This window comes from Carassius gibelio, chromosome A3 (genome assembly GCF_023724105.1).
Source record: "Carassius gibelio isolate Cgi1373 ecotype wild population from Czech Republic chromosome A3, carGib1.2-hapl.c, whole genome shotgun sequence".
NCBI classification, from domain to species: Eukaryota; Metazoa; Chordata; class Actinopteri; order Cypriniformes; family Cyprinidae; genus Carassius; species Carassius gibelio.
In genome coordinates, this window is record NC_068373.1 from 20768515 (window position 1) to 20792516 (window position 24002).

The 24002-nt window shown below is 36.9% G+C and overlaps 1 protein-coding gene across 4 annotated transcripts in view; it reads right to left on the bottom strand.

The window, feature by feature from the left end:
- LOC127951694 (rho GTPase-activating protein 23) overlaps positions 1-24002 on the bottom strand; it is a 68863-nt gene that overhangs the window by 39153 nt on the left and 5708 nt on the right. Inside the window, exon 1 of one of the 4 annotated variants that reach the window (XM_052549742.1) lies at positions 21273-21591. The exons of 1 other annotated variant lie outside the window; for it this stretch is intronic. In XM_052549742.1, coding sequence (XP_052405702.1) covers positions 21273-21326 — 54 coding nt within the window. In that variant the 5' untranslated portion in view covers positions 21327-21591. Of the gene's footprint in view, positions 1-9017; positions 9138-21272; positions 21592-24002 lie in introns of those variants that run through there. 2 more of the 4 variants (XM_052549749.1, XM_052549747.1) reach the window with 2 other exon arrangements.

The window sequence follows — 24002 nt, forward strand, 5'->3', positions numbered from 1 at the left end:
AAAATCTACTTTTCTTCACTGCAAAGTATTATTTATTTTATTTTATAAAACAAAATACATGTAAAATGTGACAAACGTAAAAAAAAATTTACAACCGCAACAAATAAATCCTTTCAGGTTAATTTTTTATTTAGGTAAGAAATACTACTGAAAGTAATCAAATGTAAATTTTTATCAAATTTAATTTCTGTAGTCTTCACTGTAAAATGTGACATTATTGCCTGTGCCGTTGCTAACGAAATGAATTGGCTCGAAATCGGAAAAAAGTGTGACTCATCGGCCAGTGTTGTGCCGAATTCTGCACCCCTAATCCTAACCCCTCCCCCACACCTACTCCTAAACCTACCAATACTAGGGGGTGCATAATCTGGAAGGATGCAGGATTCAGCACAACACCTGTCACCGATCCGGGCCGATGAGAAAATCAACCGATTCCAATCCGTGGCTGATCAATCGGTGAATCTCTAATAGAAAGCTTTAATTGAGCAAACACACTTTATCGTAACAAACAAAAAAACTAGGGCCGGGACTTTAACGCGTTAATTGAGATTAATTAATTACACAAAAAATAACGCGTTAACTAAGATTAATTAATTACAGAAAAAAAAATTCCCGCGTTTTTAATAACATATTTTTGCACCGCGGAACGTTTCTCACTGGATGAGTTTTGGCGGACCGATTATACTGGAGCACCAACTAGTGTTCGCATATCACCGCAGCAGCACGTCGAGCCTCAAGTATCACCTCAACACAAAACATATAGCAGCTAGCGTGGACTTTACACTTTATGTTGAACTATGTATTATTTTGTTGGTGCAACAGTTTATGTTGAACTCTTTATTGTTTTGGCCAAGGTTATTGAGAGTTGGACTTATGAGTTGGAGTATGTTATGGCCTCTGAAGCAACAGAGAGATGTTTTCTAATAGTCAGGGTTTCCAATGTTCTGAATGTAATTGACAGTATTGTGTTTTACTTAAAAAAACACCTTACAGAAGGTTCCAGCACCTATAAGCTTCCTGAATTTCTGAAATGTACTATTTCTAAATTGTTACTAAATATGCAGTTGCACTGGTCTGCTAGACTTGGTTGAACAAAAATAAACAATATTTTGTTGCTTAAGCTTATGTATTCAGTCATTATTCAATGGTATACTATAAATCCATGTGAAAAAAAAAACTTATCACTGTTCTCAGGTCAAATATTTATATGCGATTAAAATGCGATTAATTTCGATTAATTAATTACAAAGCCTCTAATTAATTAGATTAATTTTTTTAATCGAGTCCCGGCCCTAAAAAAGCATTCTCTTTATTTATTTCTTCTCTTTCTAGCTTGTACTTATTTGAACAATGTCTAAAACTTGGTATTACAGCACTTCCTGTGTCTGTTTCCTCTTTAAGAAAAATGCCTGAGGTGTGTTGGGGATGAAGACACATAATCTCTAGTAATTAAATATGAGTGTCAAGACTTCCTACAGTCTAATCTGAAGCACATCCTCCTATTCCTTACCCCTGTATAAACTAAACAGAACAATAACAATAAGAAGCAAAAAAAAAAAAAAAAGGAGAGAGAGAGAGCATGAGAGAAAGAGAGAGATATCTCACTTTCAGATTTGCCAAGACACAAAAGTCTGCATTTAAAGTCAGTATGAACTTACTTCCATTATTTTTTCCCCCCATAAGAGCTTATTTGAACTATGCAATCCACATAAAATAAAATGTCAGCAATTCCAGAGGAACATTTTTATTGCTCTGAGGGTTGGTCTTTTTAAAGCCCAGAAGACAAAAAAAATCTCTTAACCCTCTGGTGGTCTTCAGTTAATTTAGACAGATTTTGTTTTGTTTTAGTTATTTAGTTTTTACTTCATCAAAATGCTACAAAACTAGATTACTTTTCCTGCACTTGCTATTTAAATACACAGACAAAAATAATATAAAAATTATACTTAAGATACAGTTCCATAGGAAATTAATGGGAAATAATAATAAGTAAAAAAATACAGAGCAACCTTTTTGGGTTCAATCTACAGATAAAGTCGATTTATAAAATTATGTCTAAAAATAATCAACTAGGGAACACACTCTTTTAGTGGTAACATGTATGGTATGGTATGACATCTGATTTTCTGGCACTAACAAATCTGCCTTCCAAGCACTGGATTTCAAATACATTTTCAAGTTAAAAACTGTATTAACTAATAATAATTAGGGGCCAAGCACCGAAGGTGCGAAGGCACCTATTGTGTTTGTTGGCGTTATTATTCTTCTTCTTCCACCCCAAGTCTATGGTAGCCCATAGAACCGATTGCGGGAAAGTTGTATAATTTGGCACACTAATAGAGGACTGTCTGAACATTAACCGTAGCAAATTTGAAGTCTCTAACTCAAACTCTCTAGCGCCACCAATTGTCTAAACTTTCAAAAACTTGATGCTAATAACTCTTGAACCGTAAGCCACAAAATGAAAATTCTTTTTTCCTGTGATTCCTTGGCTCATGCCGAGTCGAATGGACACTGAAATTCAAAAATCGCAAGGTTTAGTTTTTTCGCTATCGTCAATTGTTCGTAAAACCTACTTTTTCGAACTCGTCCTAGGCCGTTGCACCGATTGTCACGAAAATTGAATCAGATAATCTTCAGACCATGCTGGCAAAAAGTTATGGAATTCAAGTTGATTTCTCAAACCGTTTCCGAATAGCTCATGAACGAATTCTTCGAAAAGCACGCAAACGTGAACGTGAGGCTATATCTCCGCAACGGTTTGGCCTATTGAGACCAATCTTGGTGGGTCTTATAACAACCATTCCCTGGGACTACCTGCAGTGTTTCGGCGCTGTGCCCCCTAGTGGTCAGGAGATATGAAAAATGCATGTTTTTGCTCATAACTTCTGAACGGTTTTGCCAAAAATCACAAAAGTGGTGTCTTTAGATTCAGTGCATCATTCCGAGTCGAATGATACCGAATTTTACCAATTCGGCCATTTTGGGCGTCGGCCATTTTGAATTTAGTTGTAAATTGCTGTATCTTAAGAATGAAGTTCCGTATCGTTTCGCAAATAATTACAAAAATGTCCGGCTCCATGCCCTGAATGTACACAAAAAAATTGGGGGCAGCGCCACCTTGTGGTCAATAGTTATAACGATTTTTCGAAAAATGCTAATAACTTTTGCATACATTAGCCTATTGTAACAAAGCTGATGTTGATAGATTCCTTGGGTCATGCCGAGAACACAGATACCCCATTTGTCAATTTTGACAAAATTTCCTGTCCGCCATTTTGATTCATGTTGAAAACCTACTTTTTCGAACTCCTCCTAGACCGTTGCTCAGATTTTCACCAAATTTGATTTGGATCATCTTCAGACCATGCTGGCAAAAAGTTATGGAATTTGTGTCGATACACGTAACCGTTTTCAATTAGCGTACCAACGAATTTGCTGGAAAGATGCCAAACTGCATCTGAGGCTGTATCTCTGCAAAGGTTGGAGATATTTACACAAAACTTAATATGTGACATTGTCACATCACATTGACCACGCCACATCATTTTGGTCACAGCGCCACCTATTGGTCAAGAGTAATAAACCAATCAATAACCGCTAATTATTACATTTCCAATAATGCTAATAACTTTTGATTGCATTAGCCTATTATCATGAAACATGTCTCAACATGTTCCTTGGGACATGCCGACAACATACATACCAATTATGTCATATTAAGCAAAACTTCCTGTCCGCCATTTTGATTCATGTTGAAAACCTTTTTTTTTAAACTCATCCTCAACCGTTTGTCTGATTTTCACCAAAATTGAATCAGATCATCTTCAGACCGTGCTGACAAAAAGTTATGGATTTCGTGTCAATAGACGAAACCGTTTTTGTACAGCGCTGCTTCAGATGTCAGGCATCTTCACAAAATGAGTCTGAGGCTATATCTCTGCAAAGCTTTGTTGTAATTAAGCCAAACTCGTGTGTGCCATTGTCTAACATGGAGAATAGGCTCACAGACACTCACACACAGAAATGAAATGGTTCAACTATTATATGAATAATCAATAAGCATGATTACACACACACACACACACACACACAGAGAAGTACATGCCCACACATTTTGTTGTATGTAGATATTTGAAATAAATTATAGGTGACACACAACTCACAGAAAGACTTCTTTTCTTACATTTCTATGTCAGGTTTCATTGCATTCATATTCTGACATAATAGTAAACATTTGATATACATGTATGAATAAATTGTTGAACTTTCACTCAATGTGATCTTAAATGCTTGAACAGTAATATTAAATAATAGTAATATATATTTTTCTAGATGAATCAATCATCGAGACAATGAACTGTAATGTTTTAGTCTTTAGTGAGCCCATTAGTGGTCTTCCAGTGACATCTAGTGGTCGTAAATGCAATTTATCATACAACACTGTCTCTTTAACCTTTATAACTGTTATATGTTGTCTTAATTTCATTCCAAAGAAGCATACGCAATTTATGTATAATTTCACCGTCTAGATAATAGTACTGTACTGATTTTAAATAACCTAGATATGGCTGACAGTAAAAGAATAGAACAGAATTACAGACACACACAAACATGAAATGTTTAAACTACTATATTAATACTCAATAAGCATGCTTAAACCCACACACAGATGCACACATTTTGTTATATATATAGATAATTAAAATAAATGATGGGTGATAAAACCTATTGCAAGTCTTCTGTTTTTATGGGCTTCTATGTCATTTTTCAGGTTTCATTGCAATCATAATCTGGCATAATTATAAACATTAGATATATCTGTATGAATAAATTGGTAAACTTTGATTCAGTGTGATCTGAAATGCTTGAACAGTTATATTAAATAATAGTAATATACATTTTTTCTAGATGAATCCCTCAACAAGCCCATAAACTGTAATGTTTTAGTCTTTAGTGAGCTCATTAGTGGTCTTCCGGTGACATCTAGTGGTTATAATTGCAATTTTTTATTCAACACTGGGTTTTGAAGCTTTATAAATATTACAGTGTTCTTTTTTACCTAATCTCTGTTAAATTTTGCATGATTGTTTAGAAAAAATACAGATCTAATGCATGTGTGATTATATTACCCCTTTTTTTTTTGCAGTTTAATGCCATTCACAACAGAAATCTTTTGTTTTTTAGGCCATTTTAACTGTTATAGCACCAGCTATTTTCTGATCTTAATGAAACTTTGCATGCTTGGTGGGTCATCTTTCACATGTTATAACCAAGTTTCATAAAGTTTTGAGTTTTTGTTTGTTTCAGTTTTATAGGCTTTAGGTTACATGTGGCCACGGCCCTTTCCTAAATGACCTCTTATAGCTAACCAAAGGACAAAATGCAACATATTTTGGAAAATTATTGATCTAGAGAGTCCATAGAATATTATTGCAGTGGTTTGATCAAGACTGAACAAAAAACCAGGTGACCCAAAACATTCAAATTCGTGGACCAATTTTACGAAAAAGGCTATAACTCGGGAACAAAATGAGATATCTTCACCAAACTCAGAACTCATTTGCATGAACAAAAACTTTAGTCAAATTATTTTTTTTTTTTCCATATCTGGCACTTGGTGGCGCTACAGGATGAAAAAAAATCAAATGGCTATAACTAAGCAACCGTTGATCCAATCAACTTGAAAATTGATATGGCCCAATGTGGCACAAGTGCTCTATGAGGAATTTCACTTATCTTAAAAAACATGGCCGCCATTGGCCAAACAACTTTAAGCACCTATTTGACAAGGTTAATGGAAGTCGATCGGAACGAAACTCGGTGGGCATGTTCGACTCATTGCCCTAAAGGTCTGTAAGTATTTTGAAAGAAATTGCCCACAACATTGTCACCTCCCACAGAACACAACAAAGCGATTTGATTACAGCGCCACCTATTTTCCAAAAATGATAAAGCATCATTTTACTGGAGTTTTACTGGCTGTTTCAATTACACTCTTCCAATAATTGCTTTTCTTACTCGTTGCATTTGGTCTGATGCTCCATGCCATGCTTAGCTCCTCGCTGTGGAACTTTTATTAACGATTTTCAGCCATTTCAATTACAATCATGCAATTATTAATTTCATTATTAATTGTTGCATTTGGTCTGATGCTACATATGCTTAGCTCCTGATGTTGCCGTTGGAGTGCTTGGCCCCGTGATTGCTGCTTGCAGCTATATTTTATTTATTTTTTCTTAATAACTGTATTATTTCAAATAGAAATAGAAACAAACATACATTCATCAGTGCATTCTCTGAATTCTGAATACTAAACTTGTTTTTAGCCTGTTTTGACCCTGAGGATCACAAGTATGACCCCTAAGTGAGGGATATCTGAGGGATAACATTCCTAAAGAGAAATAAAAACAGAAACAAACCAGACAGTTGACAACACTAGTAGAAGTGTACATTTAATCTCCATTTCATTTCATTTAATAACATCAATAAGCATAACTGATAAATTACACACAATATAATTTAATAACGATTTGTGCGTTGCTACATTGCAAATCACTCCAATATGTGCGCTTAAAGAGTTAAACCTTTGTCATAATCCATCACCATCTCTTTTAATTAGTGATGATCTACGTCTTAAAACAAGTAGAAGCATATAACGTTGGCAGATAAATATCCATTGAAGTCCGATAGCACTAAAACAAATAAACAAAAACACCAATACGGTGGCAACTTATTGAATCCATAAAATGGAAATCTATAGAGTCATTTCTGAGAAATAGCCTATATTGTACATCTTCTCAGCCACTTTATCTATAAAAACAGAGAGCAGTGTAAAGCCCTCATCGAGCAGTGAAAGCTACGTGAGCGGCAGATGTTTGATTTGCACGTGCTCTGATATGAACTAATCCCTTTCATCCTCATACAAACATGGCTGATTCATTCATCAACATATACAGATGGAACAGATACTCTAAACCAGAAGAACTCAGCTCATGGGTCACGGGTCTCTCAACAACAAAAAAAATGCTTTATGCAAAAACAACCATATAACACACGGTTTTATCTTCATAAAAGTACACACTCACGCTCACTCGTGCACTCTTAAAAAATGACGTAGTCTGTCCCCTGCTGGTCGCACGTGAATAAACACATGAATACACACTGGAACTACAGTATATGAGAGCTGCAATAACAAGTGCCGAGCAAAGATCAGTTCAAATTGAGTTTCAGCTGTTTAAATGAGGCCTCAGAGAGCATATGGCGATACAGAGACAGGAGATAATAGGAGATCTGTCAACACCATTTGGTCTCAAGAGCATTAGATAGCAGAACACAGTCTAGACGCCACTTTAATCTGACTTTCCTGAGTGTGTGTTTATGTGTGTGCGAGTTTTTGTGTGTGTGAATAAAAAACTACTTTAAGATGGTTAATTTTAGCTGTAATCTGCAAGGCCATAGACTATAGGCTGCAGAATTGAAGTAAAACCAATGGGTTGTAGTGTGATGAAACTACCAACAGATGGCAGCACTAGAGCACAACAGTGTTTGAGAATTTCACAATACATATCGTTTCAAATCAGTTATACATTGTATAAAAAAACACCTGATGGGCAGGCCAGAGGTGAATGCAGCAAGAAAAATGAAAACCTTTATATAGGGACAGATCAGCCATAAATTAAAATAAAATACTGTTATCACTGAGTCTGACTAACCCTCATGTCAGCTCAAACATGTATAACTTTCTTTCTTCATAAAATATCTAAAAGAATATTAAAGAAGAGATTTTGAAGAATGTAATTAACAGTTTTGGTAATTACTATTGACTTCCACTGAATGGAAAAAAACTAAACACTGACACTGACACAGAAAACTTTCATTACGATACAACTGAATTCAGTTTCCAGTTAATAGTTAATAGCAAATTGTTTGAACATGAAAAATCCTGCAAAATGCTCATTTTCTTCAAAGTCATGAAATAGTCACTAGTAGGTTATGTCTAAAGCTCACTTGAATTTGTTCAAGGTCACCAGATATGGCATTATGGTTTCCTTGGAAGGAAGTCTGAAACCAGTTCATTGTAAAAGTTTTGGCAGAAAGGCAGCTGCTTTAAGTTTATGACACAGCCAGAAAGAAACTCGAGATTCACACAAGGTATATTTATCAAGTATAAGACTGTCCAGTATCTACACAACTGGTATGCATGTGTATGGCTGGACCTGAATTATGTACATCTTTTGATGTACAGTCGAAAGGGGGTGTGAGGCCCATCACACCTGTTCTACATGAAGACCAGAGAGATTAGAGCAGCAACTGAACACAGAGCAGATGTGCAGACGTGAACACACACACACACACACACACACACACACCCCACTACCACTCAAAGGTTTGGGGTAAACACGATTGTTATTCTTTTATTAAAAAAAATTACTTTTATTCAGCAAGGATGCATTAAATGTTCAAAAAGTGTCAGTAAAGGCATTTAGAATGTTAGAGTTCTTTTGAACTTTGTATTCATCATAGAACCCTAAACACAAAGAAATAGCCTAAATGTTTCTTAAGCAGCAAATCAGCATATTAGAATTATTTCTGAAGGATTATGTGACACTGAAGACTGGAGTAATTATGCTGACAATGTAGTCTTGTTGAGCCTAAGAGATTTCTTTAAAAACTTTTTAAAAATCATTCCAAAATTTTCTACAGTATTATATATTCATACAAGTGGAAATGCAACTTCTATACATCAATAAAAAAATTCACAAATGTTTGCAACAGTATACTACTTAATACAACTAAGGAACATAACCTGAAGTGTGGAGCTTTAGAGGGGGCTGAATGGGTTGAGATGTGTTGTGTATGTGTCAGATACCTGAAGACATTCTCCTCACCAGCAGTCAGCTCAACACTGACCCCTTTTAAGTCAACTGTGAAATTGTTCTGCCCTAAAAATACATCCTCCGTGGCTCTGAAGGTTAACGTCTCTGTGATGGTGTGTTTTAGTGTGTGTGGTTTACCTTCTGCATTGCTGAATTCCACATCAGTGCAGCTGCTTTAACAGCCACACCCCACCACCGCGGCGATCAATGTTTCCACAGTCCAGTGGGTTATGGGGAGCTAATCATCTTAAACTGGATGTTCCTGTAACCACAACCTAATGATTTATCAATGGGGTGGAGTTTGTGTTCTTGTTTATTAAAACAATATCTAGATAGATTTCCGTGTCGGAGTGTTATGATTCATAACTCATGAATTAGATTCTCGGACACTTTTTTCTTAATGCTGAGATCATTCATCTTTACTCATTTGTGTTTGACTGCATCTGATCAAGCGTACCAGTACCAGAGTCAGTGTGATTTGTGTGTGATTTTACAGATAATCAAGCAAATGTAACAAATTTTTTTTATTTATTAATTGCTCATACTAATTTCCCCTATTTTTAATTTTACATTACCCTTGCCTTCATAAAAAAAAAACTAAAAATAAAAATAAAATCAAAGTTACCCACTTAAAATTATTAAAAACACTAACAATTTCATAGTACAATATATGAATGAAACTAATTATAGCCTTGCCATGTCAGACAAAATTAAGTGCATCCCTATTTAAAGACAACTGGCCTTTAAGTAGACAACAGTTTGTAGAAAAGCTTTGGGCAGCTTGCTTGATCATGTGTAATGATGGTATTTATTTTTATGCCGCTATTTCTGAGTGTTTCAGCATGAACGCTTCATTAAACGTTAGTAAACGTTACTTATTATCATAAGATTTGCATAGGTTTCTATAGGAATTTTTATATAGTGATCAGTGCCCAACACCCACTAAGATATTTTGCAATAAAATACACTCAAATATTGAATATATATGAAAGCCGTGTTTATATTGAAGACAAAATAATAAATAAATAAATTAATTAATTAAAAACAAAAAATTCTCATTAAGAGATCTCTGAGATATTCCCTATTAAAGGGTTAACCAATTTTGTAAAAGTAACACCAATATGAAGTTCACTCTCTTTCCAATTGACTTCTCTTTCGTCATCTCCTGTTCTCAATTACGCTGTGAGTCTCTCTGGCTGGTGGAGAGCTGCAGAGAGAGGGGCTTGTTGTGGTCAGAAGAGGCCCAGCACCCTCCCTCACAGGACTGACTCTCTGCATCTGCTGGGCCCCTTCAGTTCACTCAACCCCTGTGTAATTAGCAGATGTAAATTATAATGTTGGACTGCAAGGATGACGTGTTTCTTCCATCTGTCTGTGTGTGTGTGTGTGTGTGTGTGTGTGTGGGTTCCCATCTGTAGAACTGTAGTGTGGACCTCAGCAGTTGAGACTCATACCTCCACTGGGATGAAAGTAATGAGGAGAGGAGAGGAGAGGAGAGACTTTGATAGCCTTACATAAGATGATTAAGATGTGACTCGAGTGGTCAACCAACCCTGTAAGCACACCTTTGCAATATAATCACCACTGGCTAGCAATTTATTTATTTATTTTTAAATCATCAGACTATATATTTATATATATTAGGGGTGTAACGGTTCACAAAATTCACGGTTCGGTTCGATACGATACACTGATGTCACGGTTCGGTTCGGTTCGGTTCGATACGTTTTAGATACAGCAAAATGTAAAAACATCTCAACTTTTCAGAATGCCGCAAGCGCACCGCGGGTCATGTGACAAGAACCAACCAATCAGCTTCATCCTTTCCCGTAACAACGTTGAGAGCTCAGCCAAGATGAAGGAACAGCTGATCGTAGTTGTATATGGATTGCAATTTTGAAATAAATTTAGTAGCAGAGCTACTGCAAGCGATTTTTAGAGCTGCAAATCCATTTATCCTTCGCTGAAATTTCCGCGTCTCATGGAGAGAGCACGTCATTGTTGCTTAGCAAAGACAGACGCCTCATGAGCGCTTCTGCCCGAGCGCTTTGGAAAGGAGGAGAACGACATACCGTTGTTTTTTTATCCACCGCTCTCTTGCCATCACCATTATAAAGGGAATCCAAAGTGCACCCAAACACCAGACCTGTTGGTTATTGGGGGATCTTCTCATTTCTAGTCTGTTAAACGCATTGGCTATTTTGCAACGAGCCTTCAGCGCGTACTGAGTGAGCGAGCGCCTGCTGAGTAGCCTAACATAAACATATAAGATGGTGTTTTTTTCTTCTTCGGGGGTGTCAGGGGCGTTGCCTGTTACGTTGTTTGGGTTATTGGGCTACCTTGTTGAACGCATATCATTATATTTCTATCTCTCTCTTTTTTTTTTTTTTTTTCCAAATATAATTAATTACTCCAACGAACCGTTCGGTATACATAATGCGTACCGCGTACCGAACCGAAAGCGTCGTACCGAACGGTTCAATACGAATACGCGTATCGTTACACCCCTAATATATATATATATATATATATATATATATATATATATATATATATATATATATATATATATTTGATTACACAAAAGCTTATATTTGTAAGATGGTAAATAACTTCTCAAATCTTAGCTTCTTAATCAGTCAATCAAGCATTATATTGTGATATTATTATAATTTAGTGCTATTTAATGATAGAACTTTAGTGATTAGAATTAAAACTTGTATGAATGCATATTTAATATTTTAGGTGAGATTAGGACTTGTGGTGGTGCTTAAAGGGTTAGTTCACCCAAAAATGAAATTGATGTCATTAATGACTCATCCTCATGTCGTTCCAAACCCATAAGACCTCCGTTCATCTTCAGAACACAGTTTAAGATATTTTAGATTTAGTCTGAGGCCCCGTCCACATGGAGATGCGTTTCTGTGAATACGCACACATTTTTTATCGGATAGGCGTTTCGTCCACACGGATCCGGCGTTTTCGCAAGGTGAAACCGCTATTTTTTGAAACCGGGTCCCAAAGTGCCCAAAATGCCGTCTTTGCGTTTTCGTCTGGACAGGTAATCCGTATATTTTCTGAAACGATGACGTCATCAGCCCACGTCTCCCCCCTAGTCAGACACCTCTACGTCACGTAACAGCAACAAAAACATGAACAAACACTGAACGATTGTCTTTTTATTAACTTACATTAACACTGATTAATAAATGTATTGTTTCATGTGCGTTTGTGTATCACGCGCAAGGTTTATGAGCATAGTCCAAGTCTTCTTCTCTGTTTTTAGTGTATCTCTGTGGCAGAATTACAGCGCCACATACTGGTCTGGCATGTATACTACATCATTTTGTGGTTTCGTGTGGACGCGGATATTTCTTGAGACGAGGAAAAAAAAGATCGGATTGGGGTAAGCTCCGTCTCCGTGTGGACGGGGCCTGAGAGTTCTCAGTCCCTCCATTGAAACTGTGTGAACGGTATACTGTCCAGAAAGGTAAGAAAAACAAATTATGTTGCTACTACTAATTTTAATAATATACCAACAATATAAAACACACTAAGGATTGATTAGCTGCTGGGTTCATGAATATTAATCATGTTGTGATTAATTGTAGTAGCTGTGATTGTAATTCCATTAATCTTCTGCATATACAGTTTTGGAGAAAAAAAAAAAACCTTTAGGTGTACTGGATGTTTTCATGTGTTATGTTCCCAATAAAGTATTCAGCCAACTGGCAGGTAGTTTTATTCACTTGCCAATGTGCATTTTCTCACATTAGCAACTCGCCCAAGTGTTAATTCTGGACCCTGAATTGAAATACTAAGCTGGGACTTGGAAATATTCCAATAGTTCCCCCCAAAACCATCCAGACGATGGCACTCAACCATTACAGAAAGCCTCCTGGATCTTCCAGCCCGGCTCTGAGCAGATAACAGCTAATTTGAAACAGATATCAACCTTCCGCGGGTTTTTCAATGATACTGACTGAGCATACTCTCTCAAACACACACATTCACGTAAGGATCATTTTGGTTTTCTGTCCCAATGACACACAGTCTCACATAAACACTTACAAAGCTCCAGACATTGTTACAACCATGCTTCTCACTATCAACTCAGGGTCAATCACATGGAAGAGGGCCCATACTGAACATACTCGTTCAAAAGCTTTTTAAAGAAATTAATACTTTTATTGAGCAAAGATGAATTCCTGCAAATCAGATCATCATCAAATCAGATCAAAATTATATCTGAATGATTTCTAAAGGATCATGAGACACTGAAAGCTGGAGTAATTATGCAGAAAATTCAGTTTTGCATCAGAGGAATAAATTACCTGAACTAAGCTTGCCTTGTCATAAAAAGTAAAATGATCTGACTTACTGACCTTGGCACCCAATCCTGAGGGCCTCTCTATAATATAATTTCCATTATTTATTTATTTATTTTATTATTATTATTATTATCACAGATAAAAAGCAATGTCATTGGCACAAATACATTCTGATATTCTTTGTAGTTTATTCTTTTTCTAAAAACTGCCCACTTAGACCGTCTGACAGATATGTAATGCAATCAACTAATTTTGCTAATATTGTATATGTTTTTTGAATCCACCTTTGCGTCATAATCATACCTATGCTCTATAAACAAAAATATGTGCTAAGTAGGCAGCTCTCTAGGTTGTGGACCTCCTGTGACCTCTCAGCTACACTCCTGTGTTAAAAAAACTGTCAGACCCACACAAGCAGCAGAGAGAGAGAGAGGAGGGATGACTGGAAGGAGAAAGAGGGAGGCAGAGACGTGTATTCATAGATTTCAGCCGAGAGATAACCAAATAAGGCAACAGCTTAAAGAAGCGACTGATCTTGAGAAAGAAAGTAGCTGAAAAGATAGACAGAAGAGACAGAGGGATGGTGGAATGCTAGTGGTGGAAATAACAAACAACAGAGATGATAGGCTGATAAAGAAAGGTCACAAATCGCTGAGATTTGCTAAAGGGGCCATATCACGGAAAGATGACATTTCTTTGGTCTTTAAAAATAAGAGTTTGATGTTGTAGTGCATTGACATATTTTAATGTTCACGAAGCAAAGCTCCTTAACCAGTCCACTCAGTCTTTATAGAAACTAAGCTGCAAAAAATGGGTCATTCAGAAATCATGATGACATTGACGTCACAATCCATGAGCACTTTAACATATGGCCACCCACGTTTGGCCCAGACTGATGAACAACACGTATGTGGAAGTTATCCTGCACTCCTTTTAAAAATAAGTTTAAATAGGGATTTTAAATTGGGATATATTTCCTATTTACGTCCATAAATTAGTTCCACTGCCCAATGCTTGGAACAAGATGTTTAAAGAAACACTACTGTTAACATTGCAGGTCAACAAAGAAGAACAATCTGTGCAGGATAAATGATGCAGTCCGATGCTAACATTTGTCTTTAGAGGTCAGATTATCAAAAGAGAGGCTCACCAAGGCTACATTTATGTGATCAAAAATACAGTAAAAACAGAGTTTAGCAAAATAGTATGTTACAATTTTAGTCAATTGAATGCATTCTTGATTAATAAAACTAGTAATAATAAAAATAAATTCTACTTGAACTCTGACTTCCACTTGAGTTTCCAATTTTGTTCAACTTCAATGCTGTATTATTGCATGTTTTCAAGCAGGACACTGGAAAATCTAACCAGGGTTCATTAACCCTGGGAAGTAGGGAAGTCGTGGCCTAATGGTTAGAGTGTCGGACTCCCAATCGAAGGGTTGTGAGTTCTAGTCTCGTGCTGGACGGAACTGTGGGTGGGGGTAGTGCATGAACAGCTCTCTCTCCACCTTCAATACCACGACTTAGGTGCCCTTGAGCAAGGCATCGAACCCCCAACTGCTCCCCGGGCGCCGCAGCATAAATGGCTGCCCACTGTGTGCTCACAGTGTGTGTGTGTGTTCACTGCTCTGTGTGTGTGCATTTCGGATGGGTTAAATGCAGAGCACAAATTCTGAGTATGGGTCACCATACTTGGCTGAATGTCACTTAACATATGTCTTAAAGACAACAAAATTCTAAAAGTCCAAGAAAAGGTAGAAAAACATTTAAACTAAATTTTGTACACTATGTTTGTTATTATGCCCTTAATTAAATCCTTTTAAAACTGAAACATGAATTCTGATGGATAACTATTGAAGAATATTACAGGAGTAGTTAGACGTGAGAAAATGAGATAAATGAGTTGTGTTAGGAGAGTTGTCCTCCCTGCCCTCAGGCTGCTGCTGTGTTACCCTACGCTCGATTTATCTCTTCATCAGCCGCTCCAGCTAGGCAAGTCCCAGGCTCCAATCCCGGCCTGCCTGGACACGTTTCCCTGGGGAAAAACATCTTATCCTTTAGCAGACTCAGAGAGAGGGATGTTTGTTCCTACAGGGCAAGGGTTGCATGTTCACTCATATACAGAATGTGAGCCTGTTAAACTGTTTATTAATTAATGATAAACAAGTTCGCAATCTGTAAAAACCAATTATCTCATAATGTCCAAACACAAAGACATGCCAAAAATAGTGACAGCACATTGACTGTGATTGGGACTAACAGGCCTTGTTCCACCATCTTTCCGGAATAAAAAAAATGGCACTAGTTATATCTCTGTCGTGAAAAAAATGTGTTTTTGGACAGATAGTTTATGTAAATAAATTGTTTTCATTTTGACATTCTTTCATTAACTATGTACATCAAGCATATGCCTGCTGTGGTGCAAGCAAAGAGCACTTGAGTGCCATATTTAAAGAAGAATATCACTGGTTGGACCTAATGAATGAATCAAAAAGCGACACTTAATAAATCTTGTGAACCATCTGAATGAACAAAGTACCTCATTCGTGAATAAACAAAGCAAACTGAGGCACCTTGTTGAAGACCAAGGATTTCCCTACTGACTAAATCAGAGCTCAGTATGTGAATTCATCTATGTGACCACATCTTCTTATTGCGTGAACATTTGGGCGGCATTACGCAAATATTTCCACATAGTGACATAGACATGTGGGGGCGTGTCTGAATGAGCCATTTTAAGGAGTGAGTCTTTGATGAAGAATATCACTGTGAATTTGAGACTTAAGTCTTTGCAACTTTACAGATATATATTATGCACCAAGAGCTTGTAACACTCCAAAGAGAAAGGAAAATTTGAAATTGCATCATATGACCCCTTTAATAAAGGGTAGTAAAACCTGTTTTTGTCATGAAATATATATTATTATTTTTTCAATAACTTTTTAACAAATGAATCTGTTTGAACTAATCTGTTAAGTGAATCAGTCCCTTATAAGACAGACTGGTTGCCATCTACTGATATGACCTACAGAAAGGATTACTGAACAAATCTTTTAAGTAAATCTTTTTCAGATTCAAATCACCAGAATGAATAAACTGTGGACAGTGACCTCATGCCCAAAGAGTGATAGCTAAATACATAGTCTGATCTGTCTTCTCTTCCTTCCTCTCTCTCTTCCACACACACCAGCTGTGTACCATCAACAAGCTGATCTGCATTAGCTGCTGTGTTCTGCTGAAAGAGAGAGTCATTGTGTGAATCTCTTCACAGCACAACAGTCCCGTGCCCTGCCCAACTATTCCTTTAATTCTGCTCTCGCCTCCCAGTCTCTCTTTCAGGAGGGCACACAGGAATGTACTTCAGTGGGAAGAGAGGCATTTTCATCATACTTGCAAAAATTGCCCTCTTCCCACTCTGTACTGACAGAAATGGAAAGTTTTGGCTTTTGCTCTGTTGTTACAATCAGACATTTTATGGACCGAAATTTTCAAAATTGTAGAAAGCTTAAACACACACACTCACACACACACACACACACACACACATACACACATATATATATATATATATATATATATATATATATATATATATATATATATATATATATATATATATATATATATATATATGCACCAAGAAGTGTAACAAGCTGGTATTCTAGTGGAAACCATGCACTGTAAAATAAAGTTTTATGGAAAAAATGCTACAGTGCATTTTCTGTTATGTAGTAAATGTTTATTGCATTATTTCAGTGTTGTGTCTTTGTATGTATATTTTTTACATTTCTACAGGCCACTTATGATTAACTTTTTATTTTACTACCAGTAATTTATCACGGAGGTTATAAGTGCTTTTTAAGTCACAAAGCATATTTTGGTACTTCAAGTATATATGCCATTTTGTAGCCTATTGGCAGAAACAATGTCACTGTATTTTTTTGGGGTGAATTTCTGGCAACTTGTTTTTACAGTGTAGCAAAGCTCATTAGAATATACTAACTGTGATGAATAAAACTTGTAAACTCATGGGTTTATCAGTCAGATGAGCTGCTGATAGAGATGGTTGGTCAGGGTCACAGAGTCACTGTCATGGCTATTCCCATCAAACACAGGTCACTGGATCGACTGCAGGCTACTGAGACAGTCAAATGACTAACAAGAGCACTTCTGGAATGGTTCATCAGGTTCACTTTAGGTTATAGAGAGAGACACAGGGGTAGAAGGAGAGCGCGAGAGAAAAAGAGATCAATAAGCAGCCATTATGTGAGTGCTGTCATCCACTGGGAACAGCGGTGGAGGCCAACGCCCATCTGGGACTCTGCATTCAACATCTAAACCCTACAGCGATCATTCTTCAAATACAGGCCCAATAATAGGCTGCTGCAGTGAATAACAGCATACTGCTCACACATGTTTTATACTGTGCCGCTGCATTTCAATACAGTGAGTCAAAGATATCTGAAGGATTATCAGAAGCATTCTGGAGCATTACTGAAGCAGATTCATAACTGTAGCTCAGCACTGTCTTAATGTATGTCACAGGGAGCCACTGTTGTGCTATTGATGAGAAATGTTCGATTAATTCAGTTATCAACTGTAAAATTTTGTTTTTGTAAATCAATGGTGTATGTCATGTCGCCCCACCAAGACAATCAAGCTTCTCAGAAAAGAAGCCTCTCTAAATTAGGGTTTGTGGCATCATGGATCGGTGTACATCAATTCCTGATTCACTGCACAATTTCCTGAACTCACAGAAGCATTGAGCTGATATGAGATGAGAGAGGATCTAAAACACTCCCCTCGGTGTCAGTCTGACCAATTGAAATCCTCATTCTTAATGAACATCCCTCATTATGGTTTTGGGAATCTTCAAGGAGATCCATCAGGCTATCTTTGCATTCCTTTCATCTATTCATCTAACCATCTATCATCTTTCCTTGTCTGTTTTTCCATCTACCCATCCATCCTTCTATTTGCATCAAACCAAAAAAAAAAAAAAATCATACTAAACCAAAAGTAGTGAATAAAGAATGAAACAAAAAGAGAGAGTTGAGTGTGTAAAGCAGCTCTGGAGGCCTGTGTGTGCGCTAATGAACCTCTACTTTCACACATTCACCCTCTCCTCTCTCATAGACCTAAGCTTTGAGTTTGTAGTTTACTACCTGATGGGACAGTCAGCATACAAGCCAAGACACTGTAGGTCGAGAAGCACAAACCACTCATGTGGTCAGATCTAAGCTGAAGTCTTCTAATGAAGCACCAATCAATGGCTTTTTTAAAGCAGTGGAGAATCTTTGAATGATTAATAGATCATGCAATAAAATTATTAAGTAACAGACTGAAAAAAATAATGTGTTCATTTGAGTCACTAAATGCAGTCTGCTGATCTCTTTAAATGAAGTGTGTTCTGGTGTTCTCTTCTCTCTCCATCTTTCCTCCCCTCCTCTCTGCCTAACCGCTTCGTGATAATTGAATCAGGGTTCAGTTGGGCATGACTGAGAGAGAGCAGCACATTCACTCGTACCACACCCTCTGAGCAAAACAACACCAGGCTATATTTATCAAGTGTATTTGGGTCCTTAATGAGAAAATAGCATCTTTCTTTCTACTCTCCCTCCCTGGTCTTTTCTTGTCCTCTGTAAATAACTTCCCTCTGTCTTTCACTGTGTGGGTTGGGGACAGGGGCTAGATTTATGTCATATTCACAGACAGACTCAATTCCTTAAATAAATTACTTAACTGTCACACTCTAAAATATTATTATTCCACCACCACTGTAAATAATATTAAACCTTTTACATTGTCATGTAAAGGATGCTGAAGTGAGTTTAGGCCTAATAGGTCTATTAACATACAGATTTTTTAAAAGAAAAACTGCTTCACAGAGGTCTATCATATTTTATGATTTCAAATGCTAAAAAGTTGATATACTGATCAAAATCTGGAATGGTTCTCAAACACTAATGAATCGTGTTCTTACTGTGCTTTCTAGTGCGCATGGAAAGTGTGTACCTCTGATGTGCATTCATTATCAACACATGCCATGCATTCAAATCAGAAACATAACATGGAAGTAGTCTAAACAAAAGAAAAGAATTATACGGTTGACCCGAATAGCTACACATAAATTCAAAATAATTAGACATTATCATTTATTTATAAATGGTAGACAATAAGCTTTTTTTGTTAAAGCAAACCATTCAGTTTGAGTGATTCAATTCACAGCATTCACTACAGACTTGCCTTTTGCTCACTGACCTCTAAATATAGATTATGGATATATAACATTGTAGTGTCTATATTATAGAACAGCAATTTGTGTATCATTCATGTTTTCAGGACTAATATCAAACATATTTCCATCTCCATCATAGGGCACAAAGAGCTAGATGAACTACATCTGTGGTTAACTTGAGAAGAACCGACATCAAACATGCACTAAAAATCCTTTTGACACCAAAATGGCTCAAAAAAGAATCAAAATCAGGAAGAGACCTATTGGCAATTATGTTTACACAAACTTGGAATTTGTCTCATGACAAAAGAAGCTTCCAGATTTGATAATTCAGACATTTTAAGTGTCTAAATAAATTTGGTGCAAATCAAGATCCCTTTACGTATGTCACTAAACAGTGTGGTAAAATCTTTAGTTAAAACACAAATAACTAAACAGACATAATAAAATAAATTATAGAATATAATCTATTGCTAACGATGCACGAAAAACCATTTAGTCCTGATTGCTATACGCATAAACACTCTTTCCTTCCTCATTTCACATCAAACGTTCCAATAAAAGAGCAGAGGAAAACCTCTGACTGTAAAACAAGAATTATGATGATGAAAAGATCTGAGAAAAAGTAAAGCTATCGCCCTGGGTGATGTTGTAATGTGCGGTTACACACCCATACACTCATGGACAACACACACATACACTCTCTCACTCATATATACAGTGGTTTACAAATAAACGGTTCCTCTTTCCCTCCTCATAAATAAAAACAGACACACAGATGAAAAAGGAGACTAGCCTGCTTGGAAAAAGAAACCTCCCGAAATAAAATAGACCATTGATTTCTAAAGCAAGCTGTCAGTAGTCAAGCAGATCAAACAGCATGAAACTGCAAAGAACTCGTTTGCAAAATAATTCTGAATCTCAATTCATATAATATCTACACTAAAAACAACAGAAGGATACATTATGTGATATCATGGGTAAAATCAGTAATCAGTTTCGCCAGCATCAGTTCTGTAATATCAGATCTACAGTTAAATGCATTTATCTGTAAATGCATTCATATGGTTTCTAAAGGATTTTTATAAATATATAATTATAATTATAATAATGTATTGTTGGTATAAATAACACAACTTTCTATGTTTTTTCTATTTTTTTTAATAATACCAATTTTATGACAGTTACATTTATTAATCATTATAAAAGTCGATTCTGCACATCAGACATAAACAATTATCTGTATCAAATATAAAAACAACAACCAGCCTGTTTTCTAATTCTGATGAGCATTATAACTTATACTTTATCGTTTAGGCTTAGTACACATACAAATTAAATTAAATTAAATTAAAATTAAATTAAAATCATTTTAAAAAATGACAGCACATGAAGAGAAAAACAAGACTGTGATTTTGTAGTTGAATCATTGATAAATACGTGAATTACGTGTAGTGATTGATTGACAGGCTGTGCAATCGAATCCCGAGCTCACAGCAGCGTTGACAACAACAACAATGTGCTTTTTTATGTTACAGTACGACCATTTCAGTCGTTAATACACGCTTCATAAACTACTGAAGGGTAAAATGCGATAAGTGACCCAAGCGGGCTGTTAAGAAGAGTTTCAATAGGAAAAGCGGTGTCATCTGTTTGTACACACTGTAGCCACGCCACGCCACTAAATCCTCTTAGGAAATCATGCTCTCTAATGCTACACTGTTTAACACACACTGATGTTCAACTCGACTTTACACAAACACTTGCGGAGCACCCGATGCTCAGCGCGCTGTGCTTTAGTGAAGAAAAGTCTTGCACTTACTTCGTTTTCTGGATACGGAGGTATTCCAACAAGGCAGAATGCAACTCCATTCATTGGACAGCTTAACTTGTTTTGCAAGGGGGTAGCAGGGGGTTTCGAGGGGGTCGCGATTAAGATGTGCGTAAAATAAGTCTGCTGTACGCGATTTATATTGGATCGTGGCTTTCGCCTATCCAGTTATCTTCCGTCCCCTCGCCTCTTTCCCGTTGTTTGGGCTGCCCGCGATGCCCTGCCTCTTCCCTTGCCCCGATGCAAATCCGTTCCGTTCTTCCACCGGCCTGTCCCACTACAGCACAACGCGCTGGATTAATCGGTGTGTTGCAACGCGAGATGCGCGTCGCTCCCTCTGGCGGCAGCACGCGGTCATTACGTGTTACGCAGCTTTGCGTTTGCGTTCGGAAACTATGAAGCAGCAGCAGGACGCGTGACGTGCGCCAGAGCGCGGTGCGTTCAAGGCCATGAAAACAAAGCCCTCTTTGTACCCAGATAAAAAGATAGACGGGAACAAAAAGACATAACAGAAAACTGGAAGATGAGTAAAGTATGAGTGTGTAGAGAGAGATGAAACGACTAAAACAGCTCTAGTAGCGAGATACCTTGACAAAAATGACGTAGATCCTTAGTAAAGTGATGGAATCAGATGATTATACCATGGTATTACACGTTTAGACCTACAGTTGTTTTTACATGTGTTTTTTAGCCAATGAACTATGATATCCTTGGTCTACAAAGACACAATTTAGAAAACAATGTTTTAAAATGTAAATGACTTAAAAATGTATTACATTATAATAACTAAAAATCAGGTCTACATATCAAAGATAAAAATTATCCTTTTCAGTAATAATAGTACATTTTTATATATAATTTTTCTTTTTAATGTTTGCCATTAAAATATTGTAAAGATATATTTCGAGATATGCACAGAAAACATACAACACATGAACACTGAAAACCTAATTTTTATAGTTAGTAGTTGACATGTGCAGTGATTGACAGGCTTGCAGTAAAACCATGGTAGCGAAACAAAAAACATGGTATAAGCATGGAAAATTTGTTAGTGTATATATTCTGACTCATACTGTGTTTCAGTGGTACTAAATAACTGTTTACTACAGAAGAAATCATGGCAAAAATGAGTTTCTCTGAACAAGTGACACCTCACGGGATGGATATGAATCATGAACAGGGAGGGAAATGTGAGCTTCGGTTAAATGTTACAGATTGGGAAGTAAAGCCAGTGCAACCTGCAGAATGTGACCATTAAACATACAGGCGCTTCAGTCTAGAGCTCTGCTGGTCACGCTGTGGTCATGACAGATCAATCAACGAGACGCAAGCAAACAGAAATGTAGTACTGATATAAAGGCAACTGCTTTAGACTTGCCCTTTTACCACAGAAAAAAAATACAATGCTGGAGTCTTACTCAGAAACGGTGAATAAAAATAGCTCACAAAAGCGTTCATGTTTGTGTTTCTCAGTCTTGACTTCCCTAAAGAACTGAAGCTGACTGTTTTTGGTTTGTTTGTTGTTTGATTAGCGGGAAGACTTGGGTGTGAATTGACTGTCAAGTAAATATAGGAAGTCGACTCAAGCTGGCTCATTGTTATTGGCCGACCGGCAGCACATTGACAAAGCTGCCTGGAGACATGGCAAACAGTGACCTCACTTCTTTGCTCATTTAGATTAAGTTAAGCAACTCAAAACAAGCTTTCTTTTGTACGCTGTCTTGTTGATTAAACCGAACTGTATTGAATTGAAGAGTTTGGGAGCTCTGGAAAGCTGCAGACCATCAGCCAGCACCTTAAAGTTTCACGTCCTCAGGGCACTGAGAAACACACTGCTGGTGCTGCAGAAATCACAGAGAACGTGGCACCGGGCCCTTCCACTGACTCAGTGCCTCAGCAGCCCATGTGGCTGTCATTAGAGAGACAGAAAGAAAAAGAGACAGGCTTTTGCAAGCTCCTTTTTTGTGTGTTTCTTCAAGTTTTGAGCACAGTGATGGTCCTATTAAAGACACAATATGTGGTATAGACTGAAAACTAATTATGTAGCATATATATACATGTTTTTTGAGCATCAAATATGCATATTATAATGTTTCTGAAGGATTGTATGACCATGAAGAGTAATGGATGCAAAAAAATATCAGCTTTGCCATCTAAGAAACATGAATTCAATTTTAAAATTTATAAAATATTAAGCTGTTATTTTAAAATACAAGATTGCAGTTTTTAGTGTATTTTTGGTCAAATAAATGCAGCCTTGGTGAGCATAAGAGACCTCTTTCAAAAACATTGTAAAAAAATATATAATAATAATCTTTCCAACCTCAGACTTGTAACTTTAATGCATGTGTCCGTGCTTTTGTGAGTGAGTGTGTTTAACTCAGAATCCCCTCCAGTGCTCATTATCCTCTCTTACCACCAAACCAGATTAAATTATCCCAATAACCCCTGCAAGCCACAAGATAAGAGGAGATAGAGCGATTGGGAGACTGTAGCTCTCTGCCAAAACACAGCCACATGTAGGTTATTTCCATTCTGCTGCCCTTTTGCGTATTAAGCCCGTTTGGCCTCAAAATGTTCATGTGGCTTAAAGTCACTGTTATGCATTGTACCATTGTTAAAGTCACTGTTATGCATTGTACCAAAACATTTGTTAAATGAACCTTGTATATGGCTCCAGTGCTGCGCAGAGTCCTTCGTCCTCTGCTTCTCTCATCATCA